Source organism: Haliotis asinina, chromosome 1, assembly GCF_037392515.1.
Source record: "Haliotis asinina isolate JCU_RB_2024 chromosome 1, JCU_Hal_asi_v2, whole genome shotgun sequence".
Taxonomy (NCBI): domain Eukaryota; kingdom Metazoa; phylum Mollusca; class Gastropoda; order Lepetellida; family Haliotidae; genus Haliotis; species Haliotis asinina.
Window position 1 is genome coordinate 25,993,571 of NC_090280.1, and position 27,064 is coordinate 26,020,634.

General features: G+C 40.4%; 1 protein-coding gene across 1 annotated transcript; it reads right to left on the bottom strand.

The window, feature by feature from the left end:
- Positions 1–290: 290 nt before the first annotated feature.
- Positions 291–25,856, bottom strand: LOC137267521 (carcinoembryonic antigen-related cell adhesion molecule 1-like). Its single transcript, XM_067802032.1, has 11 exons — positions 25,817–25,856; positions 13,060–13,413; positions 11,946–12,245; positions 10,284–10,550; positions 9,529–9,544; positions 9,093–9,148; positions 7,478–7,522; positions 6,630–6,709; positions 5,750–5,818; positions 5,366–5,517; positions 291–432 (listed from the first exon to the last, which is right to left on the bottom strand). The coding sequence occupies exons 1-11, from the start codon at positions 25,854–25,856 to the stop codon at positions 291–293; spliced, it is 1,521 nt and encodes a 506-aa protein (XP_067658133.1).
- Positions 25,857–27,064: the final 1,208 nt, after the last annotated feature.

Genomic DNA, 27,064 nt, shown 5'->3' on the forward strand with positions numbered 1-27,064 from the left:
TAGGTTTCACCAAAGAGATCTACATCTCACATCTGCGAAAAATATTCTTGACTATGCCCAAATGCTATGGTATAACTGCAATTCTATTAATACTGGTAGAACCCCAACTCACTCACTCACTCACTCACTCACTCACTCACTCACCCACACCCCCAATCACTCAGTCATGCACCCGCCGACTCTCAACAAGAACAAGTCATCTGAAACCACTGCACACTATCACAAGGAAACAATACAGCTGTCAGGCCAGGTCATCTGTGTTTATTAGCCTTTCACGTGAGAACGATGCTTCAAATGAAGAACTGAATCTCACCTAGGAAGGTGATGATATGGCCTGGGAAATCTAGGAAGGTGATGATGTAAACTGTGAGAGCTATGAAGGTGATGATGTAGATTGGGAGAGGTAGGAAGGTGTTGAGTGTAGACAGAGAGCTAGGAATGGGATGATGTAGAGTTAGGAAGGTGATGAGTGTAGACTGAGAGTGCTAGGAAGGCGAAGATATGGATTGGGAGAGCTAGGAAGGTCATGCGTGTAGACTGAAAGAGCTAGACCCGTCATGACTGTTGGCTGATAGTGATCTGGGTCCACTAGCACAAAGTATCTTAAGCCTATATGTTGGGGTACTTGAGTTACAATCGTTGTGGTGCTAAGATTGCTTTGTGCAAGTCGGTCCATTTAAACTGTTTGTACATCCAAGGTTACAGTCACTAATAGCATTCAGTTTCAAACACTGCAACATTCCTACATTTCTTCAACCACCACTATCATCACTGTTACATGCACAGTTTCAACCAACAATTACATTCGTACTGCTAACTACAGCCAAGAATAGACCCTACATCCCCAGCCACAACCACACGAACATTCACATCTCCATCTTCTACAATCAACGACATCAACACTACAATCAATGTTACAAAAACTGTGATTAAATAGTTAACATCACTACAACTGCGGACGTGTTGTCACCTATTGGAAACTACCCCAGGACGATACTGAGCACAGCTAGACCAGCAACAAAGAGATGCATCACTATACCAGGCTTCGAGTCTCACCATAAATACACTGATTATTCGATCACACGCACATGTGTTGTATTGTATTTGATGGTTGCAGTAGTAGTACTCTCAGTCCTTGGTGTCGTTCTGCAAAGCGAACTTAGTGCTAAGGTGACCCATACCTTAACACAGACTTCAGGTAGTTTTAGCGTTAAGGTCGCCGTTACTCCCATCTCTTAACATAGACTTAGCTAGTTTTCTAACGGTAAGGTTAGCTTCGACAAAGGTAGCCAGGCCAACTGACTGCGACAACTGACTATCAATTCTAATATTGCAATATGGACGAAATTAACATATTACAGATGTCGCATTCATTTAGCCCTTCCCCGACAGCTGAGAATTGTGAGCACATGAGTTCTATGTGTGGCAATATTTATCACCTATACTGATGCACACGGTCGTTTTGTGGAAACCAATGCTATGGTTGACACTGCTGTGCAGCTAACGTATTCAAAAGCATATTATGCTGAACAGTGTGCATTTTTTATTCTTGCCTTTGCACAGCTGTACATGTCACAATCAGTGCGCAAAACTGCCGATTTGTCACGTGAACACTTGTCAGCCCTTTTATGAGTTGATCTGGGTGATGGGGTAACCCAGTTATTAAAGCGTCTCTCCGAGGACCCGGGTTCGTTTCTCCACATGGGTACAATGTGTGAAGCCCATTTCTGGTGCTTCAGGGAATATCCATAAATGCGTCGTAAAACTGAAATCTCACTCACTCACTCACTCACACACCCATTCAGTCATTTATGAGTTCAGTCAGAATACATGTTTAATGGGTTAGCTTTACAAAGTCCTCACTAAGAAATACCCGTGAAGATCCGAGTTAGAATTAGTCATCGATAACCCATGCTTGTCATAAGAGTTGACTAACGGAATCGGATGGTCAGGCTTGTTGACATAAGTCATGGAATCCCTGCTGGTTAGATCGATGCTCATGCTGTTCATCACTGGATAGTCTGAATCAGATACGATTATATACAGACCGCTGCCATATAACTGGAATATTGAGTGCGGCGTTAAACAGCCGTCAATCAATCATCCTTTCAAAGAGAATGTGTAACTTTGGAACAATGATATTTCTCCAAAAATAACGCAGACATTGATAGCAGCCTTGATAAATAATGAATAAGGACATATTTGTTTTTGAGCAGACGTGGGTTGTTTGGGGTAGTTTTGCATGTGTAAGGTCGAACACAAGGGACAACCAGGGATGAGTTATTCGCTATGAGGCAGCTTTGTCCGGTCTGATATAAGGAAGGAAATTTGACCCGCATAACACTCGGGATCTAAATATTTAGGCAACTGTAGAGGAACACTCAGGTTTTTATACATTACTGAAAGTTTGAATGAAGAAAATCCGCAAATTCTGTCTAGAGGCCTTTTATACGGAAGCCGTATGGGGTTATTTGAAGTTTTTTCTTGACAATTTCAAGATACTAAACTGAAATTTCAAGATATTAAGTTAAAATATCTAGATAACAATCCCGAGACTTCAACTCCAGATCATAACATATATATTCCAACATATATGTAATACGTATCTTGCAATTTCAACTTAGTATCCTGTAATTTCAAGAATAAAAACGCACGACCCTAAAAGGCTTATTGGTATAATAAAGGCATAATTACGGTACGATCAACTAGATTTGTAGAGTTCTCATTACGTGCCAATCGCATGCAAATCAATGACTGCATGAGGGTATTAGCTTTGTATCACTAAGGTCATCATGACCCGCCATATGTGTAGTTATATGGTTATGTGGCGTTAAACGATACTCTTGTGAGACAGGATGCGTTGTCATGACAATAAGGTCTGCTGCCATGGCAAGTATCCAATTTACGCGGATTATTGACTTACGGACTAGACGGGTCTAGGAAAGGATAACCCTCCGATTCGTTTGTGACTATGAATTAGTTACCACACTCATACAAAATACACGCATGTGCTTCCTGAAATCCATTGTCTGGTTCCTGCAAAGCAATCTTAGGACTACGAGTGTGTTGACAACCTCGAGTATGAGATCGTTTCGCTGTTAAGATCGTGCTTTTGAGGAAGGCCTTGACTGGAAGGTGTTGTCACGAAACTACAGCTGCTTTACATTATAATTCACAATTCTTCAAGTTACACCAAACCCACCCAGACTACATCCGAGTAAAACACGCCATGATGAATAGTGAATACAAGAATGTCTTATACAGTAAAATCTGGTTAATCTACAAAGTGATATCTCGATCAAACAACTGTTAGGCAATGATAGGCATGAAGTAACTTCCCTTCTTTACTATCCAGTTATAGTCCCCTCCGACGACAAACATACGGTGATAGATTAGATGTTACAATGTCACTCCTAAGACCGTCACGCCGATTCCGCACATGGGTGCAATGTGTGAAGCCCATTTGGTGCTCCCCTATTCCTGGGACATGGCTAAAAGCGGCGTAAAACTAAACTCACTCTCACATGGACAGCTGGAACCTAACAGTATGCACATATGCATCCCTTTGTATTATTGTACCAATGAGTAGTCGGGAAACTTGTTGCTGGAATGTCTAGGCGTTACAGACCCTTTTGGTGGTATTGCTGAGTGTGACAAAAAATGTAAGACTCTATTTGCTCAAGCATTTATTCACCAGAAACAGGTATTGCAAAATAGCAAATACAGAAAAAAAATAATTTGAGGATTGGCACATTCCATGTTTAACGACTAGTAGAATATGTATGGAAACCAAATACAGCATGCCAAAGGGGCTTCTTTCACAAAGCAACCTTTACTAAGCTGAACCTTAACTCCCTTTCTTTAACCTTAGTGACTTACGATCACTAAGAGTTTCGTGGAAGGAGGCCCAGTTCTCCATGGGAGAGAAACAAAGTCACATTAATATAATAATATAATAACGGCAAACCCTGTGTGACTGTAGTGCTAGACTTTACGCTGGTTAGTTGACTACTTCTGGACCAGGTCCCAAGAATGAATACACTAATTATTCTTCAATGCGACATTTCGAAAAAGTTGCAGATAACACCCTCCTTTACATATATTTCAATACCCAAAAGGAACACAGCTAACTTCCATGCAGTTTTGAATTGTTTATACATACTGAGATGACGACATGCCAATGTCAACATGAACATCAGTGACACGTATATCGTCCCCAATACCTTACCATAACATCAGTGACACGTATACCGTCCCCAATACCTTATAATAGACTTCAGACGATCTCAGAGCTCAGCTTTCATACCTTAACATAGAAGTAACATAAACTCAGCGGTAAGGCGATCGTAACTTTCATACCTTAACAAAGACTCAAGGCTGTCGTAACGCTAAGGTGACCGTAACTTCTACACCTTAACATAGACTTACGACGATCGTAGAGCTTAGGTGAACTTAGCTTTCATACCTTAACATAGAAGTAACACAAACTCAGCGGTAAGGCGATCGTAACGTCCATACCTTAACAAAGGCTCAAGACCGTCGTAACGCTAAGGTCACCGTAACTTCTACACCTTAACATAGACTTACGACCTCTTTATTCTATATTGGCGACGTTCGACATAGATTCTAATGTCGTTGTCTAGCAAAGCATAATGAAGTTGTACCTCCATAATAAATATCCTCATTCTTCATCTTCTCAACTTCTAGAATGCCGACCAGAGAGGCAATACGCCATGCCTATTCAAATACCAAGATGTCACACATGTATGAACAGCAAGATGGTTAGCCTTGTATGAAAAACAAGATGCATAACCTATATGATCAGCAAGATGCCAAACGTTGGATGAACTCAAAAACACAACCTGTCAAGTCTCTATAAAGACTAGATGCTTATAGTATATGAACAATAACATGCTAAACGTTATATGAGTTCAAAAAAAGAAACAACCGTTTTACAAAATACTTTCACAACTTATTCGACAAAATAAAGGAGGTAGATTCCCTACTACGTATCAGGGAAGAAAATACTGTCATGATAATGCATAAGTAAACTGGTCGCCTTTGGGGCGTATTATAAGCTACTGCTTCTCTCCCTACGACCAGTGCACAACCTTGTAGATAAAAATACCAGTGTAACCAATGTAACCTTGAGATTCTCCTCTACTCCCAATTCAACCTCCCAGGTCTTGTCTGGCAGCTGAAGATACGCAAGTGTCTTTTATCTTCACTCCCAGAAGCATTGCCTCCCTCCTCCATCTCTTCCACATCCATGGTCTTGTCCTGCAGCTGTAGATTCTGAAGGTTCATTCATCTTCACTCCCAGAGGCACTGTCGTCTCTCCTCCTCCTCCTGCTCTTCCACCTACCATATCTTGTCCGGAAGCTGTGGCCCGGGGGTGAGGGCGAAGTCAATCTCTTCATATACCACAGGCTCCTCCCTTCTGTGTATGATTGGTTGGCCGTCGATCAAGGTAGGCGATTCAAGGGCAGGGTCGGCGTAGGTCAGACCACCATCCTTCTGAAATTTTAACACAACTGCACTTACAAATGTGTAACTTTTCTCTCAGGGGAATTTATTCCTTGACTGAACCCAAATCTGCACTTGGTACATTTACTGAACCAAGCAGTTCACTACTGCAGATAATGCTTTCTCTTTGTGTTCGTAGCAACTTAGAGTCGTTTCGGCATTGTGTCAGCCAATCAGGGACGTCTCTTCCCGGAAGTTGGGAGGATATGTATAATAAACCTACCGTTTCGCCACAGTTGTTGTATTCGGCAGCGACTGGTCCTGCATAGTCGATTAGAACTGCATTTTCCGACTGGAGACAGCAAACATATGTATGATCTCAACAATATGATGTACTGAACACATGATATCTTCACACATCTCATTTATTACATTGCATGTGTTGTTACATGACTTGTAATGTTAATGCCCATATAAGTCTTGCTTTTTTATGAGGAACCGAACTTACTGGTAAGTTTTGTAAGTTTTTGCATTACTTAAATGAATAAGAACATAATGTAATAACATTGAATTTATTGATAGAAGTAATGGAAAATACTGTCCTTCTGCTAGTGATACGTAAGTTCGTTCTTAATGAAAGAAAAACATTGTTTTAGAACTTTGTCTGTGGCCTCGATCTGACAGCTGCGAGCTTTTTGTATTTTTCTCTTTAAACTACACCCACTGGTGAACTAAGTGATGACATATATTTTTGCTGTTCTGTGTTGACATATGTTTTATGATATGTTAGGTTTGCTTTACGCAACACTCAGCAGTTGACGTTAATGAATGAACGAGAAAATCAATTGCATTCATTATCTCACGGGGCGGTGGGGTGGCCTAGTGGATAAAGCGTTCCCTCCTCACGCCGAAGAGCGTGTTCTAGAGAGCATGTATAGTGTTCGATTACCCATGCTAGTACAATGTGAAAGTCCATTTCCAGTTCCCCTGTGGTGATGTTGCAGGAATATTGCTGAAAGCGGCGTAAAACCAAACTCACTCACTCACTCATCACTTTACGTTGCCTATTTCGCATCCATGTCTTTCCGACACACTGACTGAATGATAATAAATTATCTTCCTGTCAGTTTTGTATTTTGAAAACAGTTCCAGTACACACTTACCGATGGCCCTGCACCGACATAAGCCCTGTTCATGAAGTGTCTGCATTGAGCCTTCTGTACCGTGGCATAAACATCAGACACTGCGGAAAAGAGAACAAAGTAAATGAACTATAGAACAATTGTGTGAGATTGGTACTGAAGCCTTGGTGGGTCATTCGGGGTTTCGCTTTTTTCAACTCATGTCCTTGAAGTTTCAAGATTGTAACTTAATAATTGAACATGTACATTTGGAAATTAATGAAAAATGGCCCCAAAAGGCTTCTATAGGAAGGATGTCAAACTGACAGTAATCTTTTACAACAAAGACACCTGATAATAAGGTGTCAAAAACAGCGAGTGTGTGTGCGAGTTTCATTGAAATTTTCATTAAAGTGATTTTTCGTACATCCGTCAGTGACACTGACTACAGCTTGTGCTAAACACCTCTGGTCTAATGCTGACAAACAAAGAACCATATTTGGGGAATCGAACCCATGATAATAGTTTCTTTCACGACAAAGGAAAACCATTAAACAGGGTGAATGTCAATGCCCTAGACGGCAGCTACATCCGCACATTGTCACAGCAAAGACAAACGGAAACACCACTGAGGTAAATAGGCAGTGGATAAGATGACGTCATGGGGGAGAAGATGACGACATGTATAGCATCACTTCAAGCGAGATTAGCTTTACGCCGCTTTTAGCAATATTGCATCAATATCACGGAAATGGTCTTCAGGGAAAAATATGGAGAATCGAACCCGGGTCTTCAGCGTGACGAGCGAACGTTTTATTTACTAGGCTATCCCACCGCCCCTCATCTAATGTGTTACTCACTGACCACAAGGATAGAAAGATGGGCTATACCTTCTCTCCCGCTCCTTCTCTTTTTGTTCACCTTGGCATACAGGTCTGTAGGTAGAAGTGTATAGTCAGAAACAAGTATTACAAGAAGAAATAATACCAATGGTTCTATAGGTGTGTACACCGCACTCAGCAATATTCCAGCTATGACAGCGGGTTGTCACATCGAGCCTCGACCAGACGACCTCGTGTTTAACATCATGAGCATTGATTTCAGCAACTGGGACATGATGCCAACCGTTAATATGTTGTGAAGAGCCAGTCAAATCTAGAATGTCATGGGGTAGATTACTTGTACTTGTAGATTCTTAAAGATCTATTTGAAAACGTATCCATTACGTAACAGTTTATCATTCAATCACTCAATCAAAAACACTGCTTGTCACCATTGCATTCTGGAATCAACGACAACTGTGTAATCAGTATTACATTGTACGTCAGTGAAGCATTTGTGTGTGCATGTATATGAAATCATGCTTAATATTTATCACAAGAAGTGATAACGGATACGGTGCATGGCGTCTTTACGAGCTGTGAAACAGTTGACCTACATTCATATTACTCCAGTGCTACTTTAATCCAAACATTTGTGTGGTATACATAAATGAATGAATAAATTTGGCTTTAAGCCACACTGTTCCATCAGTATCACGGTGGGATTCACATATTGTACCAAAGTAGGGAATCGAACCCGGGCATTCGGCGTGACGAGAAAACGCTCTAGCCACTGAGCTGCTCTATCGCTCCTTGACATATATGAAATGCAACACAAGGACCTTGGTATTACACGGGTTATGTGCGGCTGATTAACAATAGCGACTTGAGTTGTTTCGTCTCAATACGTTGCGTGTTAGCGAACGCGTGTTTTTCCTAACATGAGGTTCAAGGTCACTTCATGTATACTGGGAGTTCATCTTGTTTTTAACATTGGAACATAATTCATTTTCCTTGAGGTCCACAGGTCCTATCTTCCGGCTTGCCCGGAAAAAGATTCCATGAATGATTTCCAAATGATCAAGTTGATTAGAAACAAATATCAAGTACAAGGAATCTGATACAAATACAAGTACGTGGCGTGTGGCGGTTGGGTTGGGGTTTGGGATCGGGGGTCGGGGGTCGGGGGTCGGGGTATGGGTTGAGATGGTGAGAATCATCTACAGGTACAATATTTAAATTGCATATATCACGCTATATGTGAAGACTGACTGTGTCATTATTACTAGACATATCTTATCCAGATGTCATAAACACTAATTTCAGTTATTCGTTTGTTTGTTGGGACATGTTGCGCTCAGCACATCGAACCCGGGTCCTCTACATAACGGGGTGGTGGGGCAGATACTAGTGGTTAGTGCGTTCGCTCGTTACGCGGATTTGATCCCTCACTTGAGTACAATGTGTGAAGTCCATTTCTGGTGTAGCCCAGATATTGCTGGAATATCGTTAAAACAGCGTATAACTAAACTCACTTTCCTCGGCCTGACAAAAAATCACTGGATTATCCCACGCCCCTCCGAAAAATGAATGATGTGCAGTAGGCTCATACAATATGCAAGGGTTACGAATAAGTCTGCTGATAGCATGCACCGACACCCCTTGCAAGATTTCACATACTTACCACTGGGATCTTGTTGAAATTGTGCTTCGTTGTCAGCCATACTGCGGTCTCCAGCTCTGAAAGACATGCATGAGGTGAAGGATTAAGCAATTCATATCATTACGCGGCATACACCAAACTGCGAAAAGATCAGCCTTGAATTAGTTAGCTGCCAATGCTGATATTAGATATTACCTACCCGAGCCTACCTGGTAACAACAACTTCTGTGATTATCAGTACCTTAACTTATGAGAGAAACACTGAACCTTAACCTGTAGGAGTAACACTGTACCTTAACCTATGTGAGTGACCCTGCACCTTAACCTGTAGGAGTAACTCTGTACCTTAACTTATGTGAGTGACCCTGCACCTTAACTTGTACATATATGTAAAAGATGTTGTCTTCTCGTTGTTCTTGAAATGATACTGTCAACATCTGCTGCTGTGAGTCCTCACCTGTACACTTTACCTCCTGAAATAGATAAAACATACCCTAGTGTAATCACTTCTAATGCAAATTATCATTCAGAAAGGATTCAAATGCACTTGTTGTAGTTGTAGTAAAAGACTGAAGAGACGGACAACAGGATATACGATAGCATTGTATTGTATCAACGCAAAGACAATACCTTTCTTGATCCTGTTTTTTCGGAAAACGAGGGCGACGATGACGAAAGCGATGACGACAATGAGGACAGAATAGACGGCAGCCACAGGTACGATGTAAACGACACCAGATTCAGTTAACTCACGTGCTGTAACATTCACTGTACTAAGTAGACACCTTCCTTTGATTCAATATACATACAACATATGGAGTAAGATCACACTGAAATGTGTTCAAATGGAGGGAAGTGTCGAAAATGTTAGGATTTATTGGAACTGGTTTGTTTGTCGAATTATGTAAATGAAGTATGTAATAAAGTAAATAGATAATGTTTCGTTCTACTCAGTTCAGATGTATTTTGATTTCGGAGAATCTGAGATTGAAGAATCACACTGACCTGATGTTATATCATGAGATTAATAGTCAAGATTGATCTCCTGAGCCATAATACGAGTTTGAATAGATACCTGTCATTTGAGACATACCTGAGACATTTGAAGGGAATAAGAACTTAAACAGTCATTACATGTCTCGTTCAAATACAGTCTTAAATGTTACATATTCTGTTACGAAAGTATGTTTCCGGAATGTGTGGAGGCCTTACTGAAGACCTCCAGTGTCAGGTTCCTTGATGCACTGCCATGGCTGTTGTTGACGTGACACGTGTACTGTCCAGACACAGGCACATCTACAGCTGGTATGTACAACACAGCCTCTCTGTGTCCTGTAATCGCCATCTGTCTGGATGTGTCCCACCAGGTTACAGTGCAGGCAGGGTTACATTCAGCAGAACATCTCACTGTTACAGGTTTCCCTTCCTCTGCCTCCAGCTTCTCCCTTTTGCCGTCAAAGTGTATCTGGTCAGGTCCATCTAGAAAATATATAGTGTGATGGTCAATAAGTCTACATAGTAGCACGAACTAACAACGGAAATTGTATTCCACTCGAATGTTGGTCACAATGATTCTAAACAATTCACATTTATATAATAAGTGTAAATAACATGTTGCCTCTATGTAGTTTCTGTGTACAAACAGGAAGAGAGTGTGTGGTGTAGTTAGCGAGGGGAAACACATACAAAATACTTTCCTGGTCATTTGGCGTCAATGATCCTACTTAATAAACACCCAATTTAATAGTATAATACTGAGGTTATACGCAGTTGGCAGGTTCAGTTCTGCGACCTTGGTCATTACAGTCAACCCATTTTATGGCATGACAGAAACGTGGAATAAATACGGTAATGTACTGTGACTGTCAGTATCTCTCAACGACACAGAGTTACGACTATAGGGTTATAGTTGAATCGTGAGAAATAAACTGAACGCTGAAATGTATTGTGGCAGTGCCCAGTGAGTGCCACCAAACTACATTCAAACGTCGAACAAAGATCACGGCGCCATTGCGTCCAAGGTACACTTGGCGTCACAAGGTCAGTGATGGGTCAAGGATTGTTTCAGGTCGTATTGCGGTCGTGTCTGCGGAGGTGTTTAGCACATCATCTAGGTACCTCACTAGGTAAATGAAAAGTTAACGAGAGAAAGCCTTTTCTTTTTTCATGTTTCTTGCATACAATTCTGAGTAGAATATACTCTATTTTTTTTTTACTCTAAACTTTTCCCACTTGACAGAATATCACTAAGCGTCCAGGAAGCCATCGGTATATGAAATAAACAGAGGGAAACAAATGCTACTTAAAACAGTTTTGAGAACAGCGTGTCCCTGAATTGTTATTATGCTAAGCTTTGAAATTGCCAGAAACCTGTGTCCCACCCCTACCCACTATCAACCACCACCCCGAAAGTTTAAAGCAGTACACTGTTAACAATTTTTGATGAATGAATTAATTAGGACTCGGTACAAAGGAACACAATAAAGAATACATAATTCAATTGGAACGTATGACACAGAACTATGTTACTATCACATTCAAGTTCGAATGGTCCCCAATTATCAACAACAGGATCTTCATAATACTTACTTCATACTATCATCACGTTAAAGCAAGATCGACACTGATAAATTAGTCCTCAGGCACGTAGTTACTAACCCAATCCCCCACCCCACCCAATATTCGTGTATATTGGACATAACACCTGACACCCTTAGCATCAGAAACTGAAAGATTTCATCACAGATTATGGCTATGTTGTCTTGTTTCCGATAAGAACCACCAAAAAACTATTATAATGACTCAGGACATAAGGGGTCTATGTAGGTTGTATACGAGGTTCTGATACCTAAAACAAGGTAGCTTCTTACTCACAGAGGACATCCAGTACATGTCCCTGACTCCAATCAGACACCAGCCCCTCCTCCATAGCCTGGCAGCTGTAGGTGTCTCCCTGGTTCTCTCTCCTCACGTGGGTTATTGTCAGGTCATCGCCATGTGTAGGAGACTCATCACCAGATTCTGACAGGGTCCTGCCCCTCCTCCAGATGTAGGTCATGGTCAGTGAGGGGTGGTCCGGGGGCAGACTCCGGGAAGATGAGGAACATGTAAGGGTGATATTCTCACCTGGTACAGCTGAGGCAGGTCCGGAGATAGTAGGTGTGGTTGGCCTCTCTATGAAAAATATTACAAATGCGCCGAGACCTTAACACGAGTGTCAATACACAAGTTTTTACTAAATGTGTGTTTGGCTTCTCTGTAAAAATATTTAACATATAAACCCACTGAGACCATAATAAACTAAATAAACTGATTGCTGTCACACTTTTATTAATAAAGTATTCACAATTTTTATCAATAGCACAAAGGTCAGTGACACGATATTACACCTAGTCGGTTAGTTAATTAAGTATAACAGTTTACAAAACTACTGCCTCTTCGTCTCGTGAACTGATTGTTTTCTCGGAGAAAGGATGGTCGGAGGTTTGACCTTTCGTACTGGTAAACAAGGACAAGTCGAGCACCGACCTGACAACTGACCCGTTTGTCATTAGGTGAAGGAGTGAAGGGGTCCCAGGTTGTCCACGATCAAGTGATCTGGGCATGAGTTTTATGAGCGAGGCATGTCCAGCTGGGAGCGGAATCAATTTCATCGCCATGTACTCCACGTGCACTAGCCTCCATCTGCTCTCTCTTCAAACACCAAAAAGGTTTCCTCATGGCAGTGCACCGCCTGCTTCTCTTAAATGCGTTCTCGGCGCCAGTCCAACTTATCATTGTTTGCAAGTGCATATGTCAACAAATGGCGTTAAAATATGCTTTTATAGTGATAAGCAAGGTGGACCCTGATATACTGTGAGTGTACTTTATTACACTATACATGCTGGTTGAGCGAACTATAATTCTTAAATATATATGATTAATTGCATACTTGTTTTGAGCAATCATTTATTTTCAACCCCCCCTGTTTACCCCATTCACTACTCACGTGCTACAACGAGGACCTGTGTACATCCAGTAACTTCCTCTTCATTGTTTCCCTGACAGTAGTAAGTACCAGCGTCCTGTACAGTAACATTGTAGATGGTAAACCTCAGCTGTCCGGTCTGTGATGGTGGGTCCTCTCCGTTGTATGTGATCCTGGTCTTGTAGCCGGTGTAACTACTGTTGAGTACCACTACATGGGGTGACATTTTCTTGACCAGTAACAGTCTCTCAGCAACCGAACCATTCACCCATACAGAATATAGAAAGCTGACATTCGCTGGGTTCAAGGTTATATTAACATCCTCGCCAACGCGTGTAACAGTGTATGGGCATCCAGTTGTCAAGGAGAAAAAAACTGTATAGAGAAAATGGTAATTATTATCATAAACACTACACACACGTATATTGAACAGTGAGAAGTATTAACCACAAGTCAAAATATATTTCAGTTTTCGGACACAGATACATACCAAACCCATAAAGTGCAGCGATCACAGTGAAAAACAGAAACATAGTCACTACTATGGTGACTTTAGCCTAACATATGCAGTTTCTGAAATAATGTGTCACAAATTGTAGTTTCACTACAAAATATTTCCCTAGAACAATTTCCCGTTGAACCCTACCTTGTGCAACAATAATATGTCTTCACTGAAGGCCCACATGGGTACAATGTGTGAAGCCCATTCCTAGGGATCACTCACCCACTCATGTGGCTATATACGTTTACGTATTAAATGTGGCCTAACAGTATATACGAAACAGGCAATGGTGTAACAACAAGGATAAAAGAATGCCTTAGTTGGCCATAAATTGTAGTGATGCGTGTGAAATTTTAATAAATAATATCCCTCTCACCACACCTTCCACAGAGCCACATTTAATTTAGTGTTAACAGCTTATTTGGATCTTTCCTGTAACTGTGGGAGGTTATATACCATATACCTTTCTAAAAGTATACACTAAATGCCAAAAGAAACGTTACCCTCCTACTCTCATGAATTACTGAAAAACTATCAAATATATGTTTGGAAGGCATTAGTTTACAAGAAGCTAAACGGAACAGCTGTATGCGAAAAACTTTTCAAATGCATGCACATCTAGGTGAAATGCATCTTCCAGAAGAATTACATTGTCCTATTTTCGTCCATGCCAAAATAAACCAATAACGGTAATTCATTCATTCATTCATTGGTGAAAACAATTACAACCTGTCTTTGATATTGTGGAAAAGTGTTTGTGAAGTTAATTTTTAGATTATCTTTGTGATCATTTGTACGTGCAAAGTAACTATACGTAAAACAATTTATCCATAGATGACAATACAGTATAAAAATGGGCGAAAGATTGCTAACAACTGAAGATAGATCATCATACTAAGGACCATGGGGACTTACAGTACTTTTACTACCTGCATGGACTCTAGCTGGATTTACATCATCCCCTCAGCCATCAATAATTTAGGCACATCTAGCCATACAGTTAAAAGGACAAACATACTACGATTAAAAAAGCGAAGAGTTTGAATTTAGTTTGAATGTTGGTGGACTTACGTAACTTTTACAGTACTTTAACCCCCTTTCCAGGATACAGCCACTATCAATCTTAGTTATCAATTTAAACCTCCAATCATAAAATATTTATACTATTTACAAGTCTGTTATAGAATCTAATTCTTTTAAAAATGCAAGAATTAAACGAGAACTTATGTTACTAAAAACATCCTTCATAGTTTGTGATTTGAACTATTTATCCCTTGTGATGGAATATTCAACACAGTCGAGCAAGACATGCTTGACGGTGATTATTTCATCACAAGGGATGCAGAACGGAGGATCCTCACCTTTCAAAGATATTCATGCGTATACCTGGTGTGGCCAATACGAGATCGTCGTATGATGACCTCTTTAGATCTGGACTGACAACCCAAGTGGGTGTAACCAACATATGGATTTATTGCATGTAATTTATTGATACCTACCTGAGTGTCCAACTTCTTCTGCATCACATCACGGATGTACAATCTAATGGTAGCTTTATAATCAGTGTAGGGAATAAGAAGTAGTGTCACAGATGCAGCAAGGTCAGCCAGTGCATTACCAGAAATTCCAACATGGCTGGGTACCCAACAGAAAACGATGTCGAATTGGCCAGTAGCATGATCGTTATGCAATTCAATTATTTCGATTAAAAGTGGATGCTTGAATGACACATTTTTAATCGCCTGAAGACAGGAAAGAGATTCCGAATAGATTATATACTGTTTATGTTTAGAGTGTCTTTGAATATATTTAAGTGCCGTTAAAATAGAGCTGCTATCTGGTAATCGAGAAAATATTTTTCTGGACCCATCGGTAAATATGGGTTTGTAATTGCTATGTGTATACTGAGTCAAAAAAAGAAACTTCACAAAATGTAATTCTTAGAGATAATGAATAATTTTTCTCTGATGCTCGTATGTATCAGAAATGGGATCCCTCTCTTTCGACTCCCCACTCAAAATCCGCTCAAACACATCCATTCGTCGTGCAAATGACCTTAGTGCAAGCGGGAAGATCAGTCATTGACGTCGCAAGAGTGTCCTCACAGACCATCTGAAATCGGTTGCGGGCTGCCAATCTCGATTCTCCACATCCATGTCGTGGGCCAATATTGACGCCATTTCATCAACGTCAACGTCTGCTGAGGGCCCAACGTCACCTCCGATGGACCCAGAGAGACTGGAATCGAGTCGTCTTTAGCGATGGATCCAGGTTTACCCTCAGATTCGCGAACGGCAGGCATAGAGTCTGGAGACGACGTCGTAAACGGTATGACAACTGTTCTCGACTTCTGGTGGCACCTGTGACGAGCCACCTCCTCGTGGTGGGTGCTGGGTAACGCTAAGTGCTCGCCAACCCACCGTTGTGGACCCGGGGGCATATTTGGTCCACCAACCTGTTGGCCGTGGGTTGCAGCCCTGTGTCGGTGGAGGAGGGGATCCTGGTGGTTGAGGGCAATAGGGGTCTGCAACCGTGTTCCTGTTGCTCGACACATCAGTTTGGCCCTGACTTCACCTAAACGGGTGATTGAATGGACCCGGTTCAATCAGTCGGCTGGTCACGCCAGGCCCTGTGCATAGTGAATATTATTGCATATATCTATTTTTCTGGTCTTGGCTATTCTAAATTCAAATTATTCATGATATTGTTTTGCCTAGAGCACTATGCCAGAAGGCGGTGGCTCAAGGGCCAATCTGTCATTACTGACCTCCAGGTTCTCATTGTCTTCAGAAATTGTCATCGATGGAACCACCTGACATTTATTCTGTTTGACAGTACTAGCTACCTGTGTCTGTATTGCTTGAGTATAACATCCCTGTAACCCTGGTGTTTCATCGTTGGTTTCCACTTTAATGCCGTCCTTGTTGACACTCCATGGTGGGTGGGGAGCAGAGATGTCGAATCTACATCCATCCATCCATTATGGCTTCCCAACAACTCTCTGGTTCTCGATCTAAATCCAAGAGAAAGCATGTAGACTTAGAAACTGTCTCGTCTTCTGATGATGAATCAGAAACAACAAATTTAGATTCTTGGCTCCGTTTCCTGGTTGTCCAGGGAATTGAAGGACAACCATTAAAACTGAACCCTTTTGCAATATCGAAAGCAACTGCAGGAATTTGCGGCGAAGTGAAAAACGTTACTCGGCTTAGAACAGGTTCCTTGCTGGTGGAATGTGCCAGAAAACAACAGACTGTTAATTTGTTTTAAGCTCGTCAGTTTGCAAATACAAGGATTGCTGTGTCACCACACAGAACGTTGAATTCGTGTAGAGGCATTGTTCGTGATCGGGCAAAATGTCTCTCTGACATGTTGGAAGTTGATATCACAGCAGAACTTAAGTCTCAAGAAAACAAACATGTATCTGTTGATGTTTTGTCTTGCTACAGTACCAAAATCAATTAAAGCTGGATACTTTAATATTGAGGTAGAAGTCTACATCCCTAATCCACTTCGGTGCTTTAAATGTCAGCTGTTCGGACACGGTGCTAACACGTGCAAAAACACCCCAAAATGTTCTCGTTGTGGTGAGAAACATGAGAATGCCGACTGCACAAATGCCATCAAATGTGAAAATGTCATGGAGATCACATGTCCTCATCACGATCCTGTCCAGTCTTTGAACAACAACCTCAAATTCTCAAACTTAAACACACCATTAATATATCTTGTGCTGAGGCAAAGAAACTGTTACCAGTCACTGATAGAATCTCCACACAAAAACACTTACTCTGCTGTTGTATCTACCTCCCGTCCAACAGTTGATCACGAGTGCCAGACCTCCATTTCCTGAGTCTCAGAAAAACAGAACATTCTGTATACAATTTCTGATGAGGATACAGGAACATCCACCCAGACAGACATGATGCTTGAACCAAAAAATCACCATGAACCTGAAAGGAAAACGACAATGTCCAGAAAAGAACAGAAACAACAAAGACGAAAGGCAGCCAGGGCCCTTAAACATATTGAGGTGCCTTTACCATTACAAGTGCCTGTAGAGGTTCATAACACCTATGAACCACTAGATATGGAGACCAGCCCTTCACAGTCACCCCAGCATAAAGGGACTTCGTCTCGTTCACGCTCTCCTAATGAGCCCCCATGAGCTGCTCTCATAATGTTATCCAGTGGAATTGCAGAAGCCTTAGAAACAATTTTAATGATCTTCAACTATTAGCACAAGATTTTAAACCATCAGCTTTTAGTTTACAAGAGACATACCTGAAAAGTACAGATAGATTTGACTTGCGTCAGTATAACTCATTTCATTCGTTTTCACCTCCAGATGACAAAGCCACTGGTGGTGCTTCTATTTTGGTGAGGCAGGGTGTTATTCATGGCCCTGTTCCACTTAAAAGCAATCTTTAGGCTGTTCCTATAACGACTTTCTTTACAAATAACGTTCACGCTTTGTTCCCTGTACATTTCACCATCTTCAGCTGTTCAGCCGTCTGATCTTCAGGAGCTATACGACCAACTTCCCAAACCCTGTATTATCATGGGTGATCTTAATGGGCATAACCCTTTATGGGGAAGTACTGATACTAACAATAAAGGGAAAATACTTGAAGACTTCATATCTAATAACAACTATGCATATTTAATGATGGATCAGCTACTTATTTACATCCTGGTGCAGGAACGTATTCTGCACTTGATTTGTCTCTCTCAGATCCCGATATATACAATGAGTTTGAATGGTCAGTCCATGATGACCTTTGTGGAAGTGACCATTTTCCAACAATGCGCGCAGCTATAAATCCTACTGATACCCCATCTGCAACTAGGTGGAATTTTAGCAAGGCCAACTGGCCATTATTTCGGACACTCTGCACTGAAAACTTGAATAATGACGTTTTTGTCAATAGTCTGGATCCGATTCAGGTATTCTCTGATAAACTGAAGAATATAGCTAATGAAACTATACCTAAGTCCTCTGCAACCTCACACGTTCGTAAACCATGGTTTAATGATGAATGTAAACAGGCAAGAAAGAACAGGAAGAAGGCCGAGAAGTATTTTCGGCGACATCTTACAGTCCATAATTTAGACAAAGTTAAAATTCTAAACGCTAAGGCTCGACGCGCCTTCAAGCAGAATAAGCGTCAATCTTGGCGAAAGTATGTTTCCAAGATAAATGAGTGAGTGTGCTAATATTTAGCGTCACATCGGCAATATCACAGCCATATCGTGACGAGAACATTCAACTATGAAAAACAACATATATACATTATAAAAATCTGTCAACGAAGGACAGTAAAAGAACTAGAATATCACAATTTGAATTGAAACTAGCATGGAAAGTTAAAACTAATAGCACTGTTTAGACAATACAGTATAAAATCAGACTATAGATCGCCAACAACAGAAGGTAGATCACCACACTAGGAACCATGGGGACTTACAGTACCTTTGCTACCTACATGGACCCTAGTTGGATTTACACCATCCCTTCAGCTGCTGGCGATTGTACGAAAAATATGCCGAAATTAAAATCACATGAATATTACGATTAAAATCATTGTAGACTTAAATTTACTGTGAATGCTTTTGGACTTACGTACCCTCTCAGGAGGACAATAATTTTACAATACTTCAACCCCCTTTGAGGGTACAGCCACCAACAATTCAATTTACTAATCCAAACTACCAATCATTAAAATACATCTATTTACACAACATAATATTCAAAATTCCACAAAAAAATCAACTTCTTTTAAAAAAAAACAATAATTAAATGTGAATTAACGCTGGTAAAAAGATCCTTCATTGTTTTAACTGTGAAATACTTATCCCTTGTGATGGAGAATTCGACAGTCAAGCAGAATATGCTTGACAGATGCACATAAGTTTATCTAGTATGGCCAATACGACATCGTCGTAAAACAACCTCTTCAAATATGGACTGACAGCCCAAGTAGGTGTAACCAATATACGGTTTTATTTCATGTAATTTATTTATACCTACTTGGGTGTCCCACTTCTTTTGCATCAGATCACGGATGAATGAATGAATGAATGAGTGAATGAATGTCTTTATTTCCTCCAAAATACTTTCGAAGATTAAGCATTTATGATATCAGTCAACTACATATATACAGTTACATATATACATATGATAATAACAAAGCATATATATTTATAGCAGATGGATATTCACATGAGTGGTAGTTTAGAAAGTATACATCAAAGAGTCTTTTAAGGCATAGATATAGTTTGAAAAGTGTAATGTGATGGTTTGCCATGCTGCTTCGTCAAGGCCAGGGATCTGAAGTTTGGCACCACAAAAAAGTACAAGGGCATCTTCATCATCCAGCATTTCAATTAATACATACACATCTATATCCAATATGTCAAGTAGTGTATAATTTGAATATATTTAAGAGCTGTTAATATGGCGTTAGCTTCTGCTGTAAAAACTGTTATCTGGTAATCTAGAAGATATTGTTCTGGATCCAATGACAGTGGCACAAGCCACAGCGCCACCGTCCTTGGACCCATCTGTAAATAAGGATTTATAATTGCTATATTTATGTTTCAGTTGATTATATTCTTGTTTATACTGTAATTCATTCGTTTCTGATTTTTTAAAAGTCGTTAATGTTAGGTCAACTTGTGGCCTAACCAACTGCCAAGGAGGAGAAGAGAGAAGACGGAAAGGAGCTGTTTTCCAGCTCAATGCTGGCAGCAGAAATAAGTGGTTTTATTCTTAAACCAAGAGGCGGAACAAGAGAAGATTTCTTATTGTATAAATCCTCATACAGAGGATTGAAAACACAGTTATATGCAGGGTTTGACTCATTTGAACATAGTTTTGTTACATACTGTAAAGGTAATGTTATACATCGCTGCTCAAGAGATGGTTCATCAGCCTCGACATACAGGCTGTCAACAGGTGAAGTTCTAAAGAAGCCAAGACAAAGTCTTAGACCTTGATGATGGACTGACTCTAATAGTTTTAAGCTGCTTTTGCAGGCTCCACCATAGACGATGGAGCCATAATCAAGTTTAGAACGCACGAGAGATCGATATAGATGGAGAAGAGTAGCATGATCCCCTCCCCATTTAGCATTTGAAACCACTTTCAACAGGTCAAGTGCTTTCAGGCATTTCGTTTTAAGTGAATTAATATGTGGTAAAAACGTTAAATGTGAATCAAACATTAGACCTAAGAACTTGGCTTCCTTCACAACTTTAATGGGCGTCCCATCTTGAGACAGTTCAGGGTCTTTATGTGGTTTGTATTTACGACAATTTACGACACAACTGCAATTGTCGTTCAATGGTATGCATATGTTTACAACGACAAGAAATATTAAAATCATCCACAAATAACGATCCATCAATTGAATCGTTTAAACCTTTTGATAAACTGTTGATCTTGATGCTAAAAAGAGTGACAGACAAAATACTGCCTTGAGGAACACCCTGATCCTGATTGTAATGACAGGGTAGAACCCACACGGACCTGGAATTGTCTTTCATTTAAAAAGTTGGCTATAAACTCAGGCAAACGACCTCGCAAACCAAAGTCATGTAAATCTCTCAAAATGAAAAATTTCCAGGTTGTGGCATATGCTTTTTCAAGATCAAAAACGATAGACACAGCGTGTTGTTTATTAATTAGTGCGTTTTTAACAAATGATTCCTGTCGCACTAAGTGGTCGACAGTACTTCTGTTTTTACGGAAACCACACTGTATATCTGTTATAGATTATTTGTTTCCAAGTACCAAACAAGTCGATTATTTATCATGCGTTCCATGGTCTTGCAAACACAGCTAGTTAATGAAATCGGACGATAATTGGATGGATCCGTATGATCACGTCCAGGTTTAGGTATTGGTACTACTATGGCGTCACGCCATGAAGGGGGAAAGTTACCCGATGTCCAAATATCATCATAAATACTTAGGAGAGTTTCCTGACAGAATTCTGGTAAATGTTTTAGGAGTTGATAATGTATGTTATCAGTTCCTGTAGCAGTATCACGAGTTTGATCAAGAGCAGTATGGAGCTCACGAATAGAAAATGTTTCATTGTAATCTTCCCCCATTATCTGAGTTGAAATTAAGAGTTCTCTTTTCTTATTGCTTTTGATATTGCTGAAATTTAGGTATATAAGTTGAAGAGGAAGAATGTTTAGCAAGAGGTTCGCCCAGTTTATTCGCAATATCTGATTTATCAGTAAGTAGTTGATCCAGATGATGGACAGTAGATTTAGTACTTTTACCTTTATTTTTTTGGACCACATTCCATACCTTGGACATAGGTGTCCGAGAATTTATTTTAGATACATAATTTTGCCAAGATTGGAGGGCGACAAGCTATGTGCCCTAGAATGGACGTTTTCAGAAACGTCCATGTCTTCAAGAGACCCGTATTTATTGAACAATTGAATTTTGTTCTGTGACCCTTTAGGAGCTCTGCCACTTTGTTGTTTTGAAGCATCAGGCCTTGGCTTCGGTTTACTTTTCACCGTTTGTTGATTATCAGCTGTCGATAGAGACTTTGAGTGTGACTGAGATGATGATTTGTGATCAGAAGAAGACCTTGAGGTACTAGGAAGTGATTCCTCCGTGTGTGATGATATAGCAGGGTACAAAAGCTGTGGATAATCGCAATTTACCCGATGATGTTTTTGCTACAGTAGCATAACTTTCTGGAAGATCAGATCTCTTGACCAGTTTTTTGGCCTCAGAAAAAGAGATATTTTCAGTGAATTTTATTTTATTGATCTCCATTTGCTCTTTCCAAATAGGACACTCTTTAGAATAGGACGAATGGTCGCCTGAGCAATTGGTGCATTTTTTATAATCACTGTCACAATCTTCTGTTATGTGTGTCTTCTCACCACAGTGAGCACAGACAACAATGTGCAAGTATTTACACCGTGTCCATATTTCTGGCATATAAAACACCTGAGCGGGTTGGGGATGAAGGTATCAACTTGTATGTTGCAGCAGCGTGCCTTCACTGATTTATGAGCATTTGGACATGAGAAAGTAAACAGATGTGTATTTGTTTTGACGGTTTCGTTGTTTCTGCGGGTTGAAAAGCACTTGACATATAGTACACCTTGTTCCTTCATTTCAAATCCTATATCAAGGTCCGACATGTCATCAAATAATCGATCTCTATCTCTCACGATACCTTTACTTGTATTCCAGGTTTTGTGTGCAGAAACCGTGACGGGAATGCCCACAAAAGATTTGATATTCATCAGATTTGTTGCTTGCTGCTTTTTCCCGCTCTCGACTAGCAGGGCCTCCGAACGAAAGCGTCTTATGTTCTTCACATCCCCAGCAATGCCTTGAATACCTTTGGATACAGCAAAGGGGTTCAGCTTCAAAGGTGTCTTGTCAGGAGTCTCAATCACAATGGAACGTGGCCAATACTCAGTCGATGCAGACGGTCTATGGTCAGTATCAACAGGGTCAATATCAAGTGGACGTTTTGGGTTTTTTTGTTGGAGTTTCATAAGCCATGGTTAGCTAGTGTAATATGGTTCATCATCCGAGCTCCCCACCCACCACGGAGTATCACAAGGACAATGCTAAAGCAAGCTTGCCTCCAGCTTGCAGCACCAAGGATACCCGGACGATATACTCCAGCAGAAGAATTAGAAATAATTAATCTACCAGATTGGCCCATGAGCCACCGCCTTCTGGGCATAAGACTCTAGACAAAAGTTCAGAACTTCAAAAATGCATTTTAAAATCAGAAAAGATCAATGAACAAATAGGCCAAGACCGAAAGTAAAAATCCAAATAAAATCTCTGCAATGATATATATACTCCATGCACAGGGCTTGGCATGACCAGCCGATTGGTCGAACCGGGCCCATTCGACCACCGGTCTAGGCGAAGTCAGGGTCAAAGTGGTGTATTGAGCAACAGGAACACGTTTGCCAGCCCCTATTGCCCTCGACCACCAGGATCCCTTCCTCCGTCGACACAGGGCCGCAACCCACGGCAAACGGGTTGGTGGACCAAATATCCGCCCGGGTCCACTACGGGAGCGTCGGCGAGCTGTTAGCACTACCCAGTACCCACCACGAGGAGGTGGCTCGCCACGGTTGCCTCCAAGATAAATTCCCGCACACAAGTTTCAAAGGTATGGAATATGATTCAACGAATAAAGGGAAAAGGTTGCAAATCAACTGCCCACCATCTGAAGGATGTTGACGATGTATTGACAGATAAGGGTGATATTGCCAATAAGATTGGTGTAACTCTCGCCAAACATTCGTCTTCATCAAATTACGTCCCTGAGTTTCAGAAATACCAGAAACAGAAAAATACCAGAGAAGGAAAAAATCAATTTTAACTCAGACAATGGTGAAGACTATAATGAACTATTTTCATTACATGAGCTATATACAGCCCTTGAGCAAGCTCATGATACAGTAACAGGTTCTGATGGTATTCATTACCAACTTCTGAAACATTTACCTGAATCATGCCTGGAAACACTGCTAAATATATTTGACACGATATGGACTACAGGGACCTTCCCAGATTCATGGCGTAATGCCATTGTAGTTCCTATACCCAAGTCTGGCCGGGATCATACTGAACCTTCGAATTACAGGCTAATCTCTTTAACGAGTTGTGTCTGTAAAACCATGGAACGAATGATAAACAATAGATTGACTTGGTATCTTGAAACCAATAATTTTATAACAAATATTCAATGTGGTTTCAGGAAAAATCGTAGTACCATTGACCATTTGGTACGTCTGGAATCCTTTGTCAAAAACGCTTTAGTAAATAAACAACATGCAGTATCGATATGCTTTGATTTGGAGAAAGCATACGATACCACTTGGAAGCATGGTATTTTAAAGGATTTACATCACTTCGGTTTAAGGGGTCGTTTGCCTCTTTTTAGCTCACAAGTTTTAAAAGACAGGCAGTTTCAAGTCCGCTTGGGTTCAACTCTGTGTGACCATTATAATCAGGATCAGGGTGTTCCACAAGGCAGCATTTTGTTTGTAACACTTTTTAGTATCAAGATAAACAGTTTATCCAAGGTTTTAAATGATTCATTTGATGGATTATTATTTGTGGATGATTTTAATACTTCTTGTCGAGGTAAAAATATGCATACTATCGAACGGCAATGGCAATTGTGTTTAAACAAAAGAAATAAATGATGTCTAGAAAATGGCTTTAAATTTTCTAAATCAAAAACTAATTGTATACACTTTTGTAGAAAATATAAGCCTCATAAGGACCCAAAACGTTTTTGAATGGTTCTCCCATCAAAGTTGTAAAGGAGGCCTAATGTTTGACTCTCATTTAACCTCTTTGCTCCATATTAAATCCCTTAAAGCCAAATGCCTGAAGGCACTCGATTTGTTGAAAGTTGTTTCCAACTCTAAGTGGGGAAGGGATCAAGCTACTCTCCTACATCTATACAGATCACTTGTTCGCTCAAAACTTGATTATGGCTCCTTCTTATATGATGGAGCCTAGAAAAGCTATCTTAAAATTCTCCATTCTGTCCACCACCAAGGTCTAAGACTTTATCGTGGGTCCTTTAGAACTTCACCTGTTGACAGTCTCTATGTTGAGGCAGAGGAACCGTCTCTTACACAACGCTGCATAAAACCATCATTACAATATATGACAAAATTATACTCTAATGACTCTAACCCTGTCTGCAACTGTGTCTTCTATCCCCTTTTTGAGGATTTATATAACAAGAAATCTTCTCTTGTGGGGTGTTTGAAAATGCATTTATCAAAGAGAACCTGTTTGAAGAGGGTCTGCTTGATGTTTGCGTTTCACCGTGTATTTCTTGACCCCTTTCAGATTTCACTGTCGTCTTGATGGAATACAGTGGGTTTTTTTCAATTCTTGAAGCCAATGCAAACACGTGCACGTGAAGGAAACTTCGATACGAAGATCACGTGATCGACTGCACGTGCAAAACCTGATCTGGCACTAACATCATTTGCACGACGAATGGATGTGTTTCAGTGGATTTTTAGTGGGGAGTTGAAAGATATGGATCCCATTTCGTATACAAAGATGTATCATAAGAGAAAAATTATTCATTATCTTTAAAAATTACATTTTGTGAAGTTTCTTTTTTTATTTAGTATACATATAGCAATTACAAACCCATATTTACCGATGGGTCCAAGGACGGTGGCCAGTGACTCGTGCCAGTGTCACTGGATCCAGAACAATATCTTCTCGATTACCAGATAGCAGTTCTATTTTCACTGCAGAAGCAAACGCCATGTTAACGGCACTTAAATATATTCAAAGACACTCTAAACATAAACAGTATATAATCTACTCCGACTCTCTTTCCTGTCTTCAGGCGATTAGAAATATGTCATTCAAGAATCCACTTTTAATCGAAATAATTGAATTGCATAATGATCTTGCTACTGGCCAATTCGACATCGTTTTCTGTTGGGTACCCAGCCATGTTGGGATTTCTGGTAATGCACTGGCTGACCTTCTGACCTTGCTGCATCTGTGACACTACTTCTCATTCCCTACACTGATTATAAAGCTACCATTAGATTTTACATCCGTGATTTGATGCAGAAGACGTTGGACACCCAGGTAGGTATCAATAAATTACATGCAATAAATCCATATGTTGGTTACACCCACTTGGGTTGTCAGTCCAGATCTAAAGAGGTCATCATACGACGATCTCGTATTGGCCACACCAGGTATACGCATGAATATCTCTTAAAGGTGAGGATCCTCCGTTCTGCATCCCTTGTGATGAAATAATCACGGTCCTGCTTTAAATGTCCATTTAATTATTGCATTTTGAAAAGAACTAGGTTTGTTGACTGACTTGTAAATAGTATTGTATGATTGGAAGTTGAATTAGTATATATGACTAAGATTGTTAGTGGCTGTATCCCCGGGAGAGGTTGAAGTGCCGTAAAATTATTGTCCTCCTGTGAGGGCACGTGAGTCCCAAAACATTTGAAGTCATTTAAGTCATTTAATCTTCCACCTTTTTAACCGTAGTATTTCTGTCATTTCAATTTGTGGCTAATCTTGCATACATTCGCCAGCATTCGCTGAGGGGATGATGTAAATCCAGCTAGGGACCATGCAGGTAGCAGAAGTACTGTAAGTCCCCATGGCCCCTAGTTGTTGACGATTTATAGCATGTTTGTATATTGTATTGTCTGAATTAGTTTTAACTTTTCGCGCAAGTTTTAATTCTTATTGTGATATTCTAGTTGTTTTCTGTCCTTCATTGACAGTTTTTACCACATTCATACATTCCTTTTCTATTTCAAGAATGTTCTCGTCACGACATGGCTGCAATATTCCGATGTGACGTTAAATATTACCTCACTCACTCACTTAAAGAGCGCTTAGTCAATCAGAAAACGACATTTGTGTGTGAGGTAAGATACGGTATTTGATCAGAATCACATGGACTAATCAAAACTCAACATTCTTACACGAGA

Coding starts and splice junctions, on each gene's coding strand:
- LOC137267521 (XM_067802032.1), bottom strand. CDS start 25,856: ATGGCGTTTGCTTCTGCAGTGAAAATAGAACTGCTATCTG. Junction 6,710..7,477: donor GAGAAGGAGCGGGAGAGAAG/GTATAGCCCATC, acceptor TCTTTTCCGCAG/TGTCTGATGTTTATGCCACG. Junction 433..5,365: donor CAGCTTCCGGACAAGATATG/GTAGGTGGAAGA, acceptor TCCCATTCCTAG/CTCTCTGTCTACACTCAACA.